The sequence below is a fragment of the Echinops telfairi genome, unplaced genomic scaffold, assembly GCF_000313985.2.
Source record: "Echinops telfairi isolate 266 unplaced genomic scaffold, ASM31398v2 ScPeMD7_7469;HRSCAF=8507_0, whole genome shotgun sequence".
Lineage (NCBI taxonomy): Eukaryota > Metazoa > Chordata > Mammalia > Afrosoricida > Tenrecidae > Echinops > Echinops telfairi.
The window spans coordinates 83,779,947-83,786,824 of NW_022111372.1; the positions used below are offsets into that span (position 1 = coordinate 83,779,947).

Genomic DNA, 6,878 nt, shown 5'->3' on the forward strand with positions numbered 1-6,878 from the left:
CAGGATTGTTCCTCTTTGAGCCCCTTGCTGCTGTCATGTTGTCAAGGTTTTCAGTGGCTTCTCCTCCAAAGTGAGAGCCAGCCCTTCTTCCCTGTCTGTTCTCAGTCTGGAAGCTCCGCTGAGACCTGCTCACCCTGGGGGACCCTGCCGGCATTGGAAACACCAGTGACAGAGCCCCCGGCAGCACAGCCACACACGAGCCACCGCTGTATGACAAATTGACAGACAAGTGGTGGCGAGACCTCTTTGAAGTGTTGAAATGCAAGAATGTTGCTTTGAGGTCTAAGCTATGGTATTTTCAATCGCCTCATATGCATGTGATGGTTGGACAGTGAATCAGGAAGAGTGAAGAAGAATCGATGTCCTTGAATTGTGGTGCTGGAGAAGAATATTGAAAGCACCATGGACTGCTAAAAGGACAAACAAGTCTCTTGAAAGAAGTAAGACCACAGCGCTCCTTGGAGGCAAGGAAAACAAGACTTCATCTCTTGTACTTTGGACATGCTGTCAGGAACGATTAGTCCCTGGAGAAGGACAGCATGCTTGGTAAAGTACAGGAGCAGCAGAAAACAGGAAGTCCCTCACGGAGATGGACTGACACAATGGGCTCAGACAAAGGAGCAATTGTGAAGCTGGTGCAGGACCAGGCAGTGTTTGTTCTGTTGTGCACAGGGTGTCTGTGGGTCAGAGTTGATTCTATGGCCCCTGAACCCCCCCCCACTCCCCCCCATCATCCATTTCATTTCCCTTCCCTGGTGCAACAGCCTTGTGGCTTGGATGGGCTGGATCTCACTTGGCTCACAGGAAGGGTGCTGACTGATAGGAGCCAAGCCAATGAATACACTCCCCTGCCTGGCCACAGTGACGGGTTCTGGGTAGGGCCCCAAACCCAGGCCTAAGCCCGTCAGCACCTGCAGGGCATGTTCCTAACCATGGTGATTGGTGCGGGTGAGGAGATGACTCAAGCATGTATCCTATCATGATGAAGCTCAGATGAAGTTTTGATGACTAAGGGGAGTGGGTGTGGGGTAAAGATGTGTCTTAGAACCAAAACAGTGATTTACTAGGATGAGAGAAGTCAGCCGGAAGTCAAAGCGGACCCACACAGACGATGAGATCCCAGAGAAGCCGAGGGAAGTGGAGTCAGCACCTGATTCATCCCTAAGAAAAGCCCACATTATCTGCAGGCTTGTGATTATACAAGCCACTACATGCTCAGGGGGTGTTGCCGGGAAAGTGTTGGGCTGCTATCTACAAAGTCTGCAGTTCAAACCCACCAGCCGCACCATAGGAGAAAGTGAGGCTGCCTGCTCCCATAAAGACTGACAGCCTCGGAAACCCTATACAGGGTGGTCAGGAGTGGGCAACAACCCAAGCAATGGCAGCGGGTCTACATTCCCGTTCCTGATGAAACCAGCTGGACACGAGCTTTCTGTGAGTGGAGGGGGTATCACCTTCGATGTCCACGCGCTTACCCACGTCCTTGCGCATCTTGTACTCGTTGATGTTGGTGTTGACTTGCTGCAGGGCGGACGTCGCTCTCTGGAGGACAGAGCGGGCCTGGGCGTCTGGGGGCGTGTTTTCCAGAACTTTCTGCAGCAGCAGAGGGTATTTGGTCACCCTCTGCAGAGGGCTTACCAGCAAGAAGCTGAGCCCGGAAGGTCCGGCTTGCGGCCTGAAGGAGAAGCTGGTGTTAGTCAGAGGAAGCCCATCCTTGGAGCTACAAGGGGCCTGGACTCTCTTCCCAGCCCTGCTGTTTAACACCCTGTGTGATCCCTGGAAGGAGTCCTGGCATCATAGTGATTACACATCGGGCTGCTATCCTACAAGGTCAGCAGTTCAAACTCAGCAGCACTCCTCGTGAAAAAGACGGGTGTGCTACTCCCGTGAAGAGACCGTCTTGGAAGCGCACAGGGGCAGTTTCACGCTGTCCTACGGGGTCCTATGAGTCAGAATCAACTTGATGGCCGTGAGTCCTGCAATCCTTGCATTTGAGAAATTGAATTGCGGTGCCAGTCCCACCAAATAAATGTCGAAATGGGTCGATGGCAGCGAGTCTGGTTTGGGTGTGGTAAGGCATCCTCGATTATGTCATCCACAGTCAGAAGGTCTAAATGTCAGATGGTGACTCAGGCAGTATCAACCACCGTGCTTGGCTACTACTGGAAACCCTGGTGGTTTGGGTCCAACCAGAGCACTGGGACTGCCTGGAAGGACATACGTGCACTGACCCTCTGGGATGTTCACGGAGCTGGGAACCCTTGGCAGGTAGAGGGGAAACTCTGCCCTCTGGGCTTACCGTCCAAGAGGAAGAGGCAACTGAGGACAACCCACATCACAAATGAGAAGGCCAGGGACTAAGAAGCTGGCCGTCGTCCACATTCCCAGGAGGCACCACAGACAAAGGGCAGCAGCTGGCAGTATAGCTCTAAGCATTTGGACCAAATATTTGTCCTTTCAGGGAGCCGACGTAACTCAAAAAACTTGCAACCACGTTTGAGAAAAGCCCCCAGAGTTGTACGCCCTTGAGGAAACTGGCCCGTTTATAGGAGAATCAACAGAATAGATCTTTTTGGAGAACCGTTTGGGATGTGTGAAATGTACACACTCTGGGCTCCATCAATTCCACTCAGAAATCATCTGCAGAAATAGCAGCTCACCTGAGCCAGGGCTACTGAGTTAGTTAATTGTGCCAGCCTGGCCGATAATCACATGTGGGGCTAATTGAAAGGCGGAGGAATAAATGGGTGGTGAGCCTCGCCTTTCTAGTTCTCAGGTCTCTTGTTTTGTGATGGTTGCACCGGGTGCAGCTGCCTTAGCAGTTCCCTGCTTCAGCTTGCAAGATTGACTTCCTACAAGACATCCCCAAGGAGAAGCCGCATGGATCTATCCCGATGCTGCCCTGGGTGCTGGAGCAGCCATGTGGAGACCCCTGCCAGTGCTGAGATGCTTACACGTTCACTGACTCAGCTTTCCTCCTGCAGTCGGCATCATTGCCTCTGTTTTGTGAGGTGGAGGACTTTGTGGACTGGTGTTGGGTTAATGGGTTAATATTGGACTTGTGGGCTTGGGCAGCATTGGGTTGGGATGTTTTCGTGATGCACATTTTCTTTGTACCTAGACTAATACAGCTACGCACTGCCATTGAACCGAATCTGACTCGTACTGACCCTATAGAACAGAACGGAACTGTCACTCTTCACTGGAGTAGACAGCCCCCTCTCCTGCGGACCAGTTGCTGGTTTCAAACTGCTGACCTTGCAGCTAGCAGCCCAATAGCAAGGATCACAGTAGAGCCTATTCGGCAGCTTTTCATGATCGTACAAAGTGGAGCCATAAGAAAGGCAGTGGAGGAGCTTGAACCCCTTGTCACCAAAGGGAAGCAGTCAGTTTGACAAGGCTATGTGCCATAAGATTCCACCGATAGGAAGTTCACGACCCTGTTTAAGTGAAAAAGCAAGTTCTAGAACAGCATACATTATAATTTTAGGGTATAAAAGAGTCCCCCAAATCCCAAATATAACTGAAGGAAAGAATTTACTAAGTTTTAACAGGACAAAGACAAGACTGAGACCAAGATGCATCAAGTGGATGAGGAAAACCAGTATCATGAGGTCATAATGCCACTACTGAAAGCAGGTGTGTGCACACAGCACACTGTCACACAGTCCTGACTGGTGGAGATCAGTGCAGCACAGTTACAGGTGGGACCACAGAACGGCAGTGGGACCACGGTGGGAACACGTACATATTAGAACAAGGCAATCAGGGCATGGCTCATAGGACAGGGCTCATGACTACTGCACCCCTAACACACCTCCCACCCAGCAAATTGATCCCCATCCAGGACACACTCGGGTAAGCCCCTGAGGCTGACTGCCCTCCCTGGGCTGGCCGGAGGGAATGGAGGTAATCACTTTCCAGGGCACTCTGCCTGAGGGCGAGGCTGCTCGCTCTCTGGTCAACGGTCAGCTGGAAGTCAGCCAAGGCTCCATCCAAAGGGGCTCTGCCAGTGGGAGTCGGGCTCTCGCTGTCATCCCTTCTCTTCTGCACACGCTGCTCAGAAGCAAAGCCCCTAGACATAGGCATCGACAGCCAGCGGCCATCAATGGACTCCCGCTCATGGTGCCTCCGCGTGGACCAGAGTCTACCCAGGCTCCTCCGCAGGGTTTTCAAGCAGACCTCCAGGTAGCTCTTCGGAGTGCCTGAGCACGAACTTGAACTGCCAACCTCTTGGTGAGCAGCGGAGCGCATTAATTTCTGTTCACCACTCAAGGGCTTCCCTTGAAAAATTAGTACCCAAGCTCCTCTGCTCTCTCTGTCTGTAAACACACGGAAGAAAGATCTGGAAGGAAAATGTTACCTACTGGGAGAGAGATGGGCCATGAGAAACCAGGGAGTGAGACTTTTAGACACAATGTAGTATTTGGGTCTTCGCGCTCTGTCTCTCTTTACAGTGAGCATGTTTTGCTTTTGTATTTAAAACAAACAAAAAGAGCAGATGAAGCAGGTATTGCCTTCTCCAAACACTGCCACCTAAGCCCTCCTTTGGGAACTGCAGGTGCCTTCAGACACCCCTGATGCCGCCTCCACCGCCAGGACTGTGAGGCCCTCAGCCTGGTGCTGCTAGACGGGATCCTTGGCCCCCAGGGGCAGCACTGTTTAAGGAGTGGGATAAAGGGAACCGGCACCCCTCAGTAGCAGCATGGATTTTGGAACCACAGAATCTAATTGACTGGTATCTTTTATCCAACCCCCCAGTTAGCCAGCTTTCGGAAAGCAACCTGTGATCACAAACACAAGGAAGCCAGGACGGGAGGAGCTCAAAAGCCCTGCTGATAAGAAGTGTTTCCTGTGACCACCCCGTGACAAGCGCTCCGGATGGAAAATGAGATGCCATGTGACCAGGGCTGAGTCAGCTTTGTGTCCCAGACACCTGAGATCCAAGCTGAAATCAGCAAAGCAGATCCGCCATTGATCTCAGGCACGTGAGAGAACACTGGGGGGGGGGGGGGAAGGTCACAAAAGAAATGCTTGGTTTAAAATTACTATGTTCCGGAGTGGCCTGCTATGCAGAAAAGCTACCTGATGCAGAGACATTTATCTGAAGGTGGACTGCTGCAAAGCTCTTTCTGCAAGATCGGCGCTCCCCATTTTCCACAGACCCCACCACTCCCCTATGTCCCACAGGGGCCACCACGCTCCCCTCATTTCTGGCACTGCCTGACTCCTGTCGAAATGGGTTTAGTGACCTTGCCAAAGCCCAATGTTGTATGGTCCATCAAGGGCTGACACGGAGGAGAAGTGGGGGTGCCTCTTCGGAGGCAGGACTGGGCACTAGGTTAGGACCAACCAGAAAACCCAAACTCACCGCCATTGAGTCCATGCTGACCCAGAAAGACTGAGAAAGCCCAGTCTTTCTCTCGCTGAGCTGCTTGTGGTTTTGAACTGCCAACCATACGGATCGCAGCCCACGATGCCACCAGGGGCCCTCTAGGTTAGGCCACAGGTCCTTTTTAAAGGGGGCTTGGAGGAAAGGAGGTGGTGTGATAGGCAAATGGAAGGAAGGGAGGAAGGAAGAAGAGGAGGGTAAACAGGAAGAGGATCGCCAAATGTTGTAGAGCCTAAATTCTGAGCAACGTGTTCGCAGAGGGCAATGGGGGACAATGAATGCCCCAAATCCATCTGCACAGTCCCCAAAGGGATTTGACGCCTTCCACTGGAACCAAGGGTTGGAACAGTCTCGCCCTAAGGCAGAGTGCATTAGAAAGCACATGACCCGGATCCACCCCTCTCCAGCCAGCCCGAAGGGGCAGCCTCCCTTAGGGGCTTGCCCAGGGGTGTCCTTGATGGAGATCACCTTACAGGGGGGCTTACAGACAAGAGTCATGCTCTCACTGCCTTGCCGGTAGGCCCTGAACCTCTCTTGGAAACTCTTTTAACAGATGTGTCCACTCTCGGTGCTGTTTCACCTTCTGTAGCCTCACCTGCTGCTGCCCTGTATCTCCCCTACTTTGCCTGCCTTCTGCTTCAATCTTGCCATCCTGCTGGAATTCAGGATGAACCAGCAACCCCCTGCTGTTTCCATTTAGCAGTGAGGTTAAAAGAATCTCCATGGGAAAGACAGGGCTGGGCCAACTGTACCTGGAGCCGGAACAGGGATGTGCAGCGCTTGGCTGAAGCGTCCTGTGCTCTGCTCCCCTTTGGTTCTAATCTGGATTCTGTTAGAACTCACGATGGACTAGCACACCTTTGCTCTCCTCCTCCATCCGAATGGCAGAAACTCCGCTCACAACATCTGCACTTGGACTGCAGACACGCCCCTCCAAGCAAAAAGCTTTCTGAGAACCAGACAGCCTACCTCCTGGCCAGACCGCTCCAGAAGACCCCTGGCCCAAGCCCTGACTAAAACCTTAACCTGTTGCTCAAAGAAGCAGATTGTGATGATATGGTCCAGGCTGTCTTCCTGGGTACTCAGGTCACTGCCGCTGAGCCGAGGCTGACTCACAGCAACCCAGTAGGGCCCAGTAGAACCCCTGGTGCCCCTGTGGGTTTGAGAGACTAAATCTCTACCAAAGTAGAAAGCTCATCTTCCTCCTGCAGAGGGGCTGGTGGTTTTGAACCTCTGGCCTTGCAGCTAGCAGCCCAATGCACAATCCACTAGGTCCCAGGGCTCCCCTCTGGGATACTAGTCCTTAACAAATATTCTCACTCTCCCCTCTCTCACAAATTGGCTGTGTGGCGACAGGTTACCCGAATCACCCACTTTGCGTGACCACGTTGGTGATGCGCTGACCGCTGCCAGGCATGCTTCGGTGACGGTCCCCTCTGCCCTCCCGTGCCCCTGTTAAGTCTCAGTCTCTTCAAGCCCTTAGGCG

The 6,878-nt window shown here is 52.7% G+C and overlaps 1 protein-coding gene across 1 annotated transcript in view; it reads right to left on the reverse strand.

Moving 5' to 3' along the window:
- ARHGEF37 (Rho guanine nucleotide exchange factor 37) overlaps nt 1–6,878 on the reverse strand; it is a 53,339-nt gene that overhangs the window by 22,669 nt on the left and 23,792 nt on the right. The window contains exons 6-7 of the mRNA XM_045284714.1: nt 1,476–1,675; nt 134–144 (exon numbers count right to left, since the gene is read on the reverse strand). Of these exons, the coding sequence (XP_045140649.1) occupies nt 134–144; nt 1,476–1,675 (211 nt within the window). The remainder of the gene's footprint in view (nt 1–133; nt 145–1,475; nt 1,676–6,878) is intronic.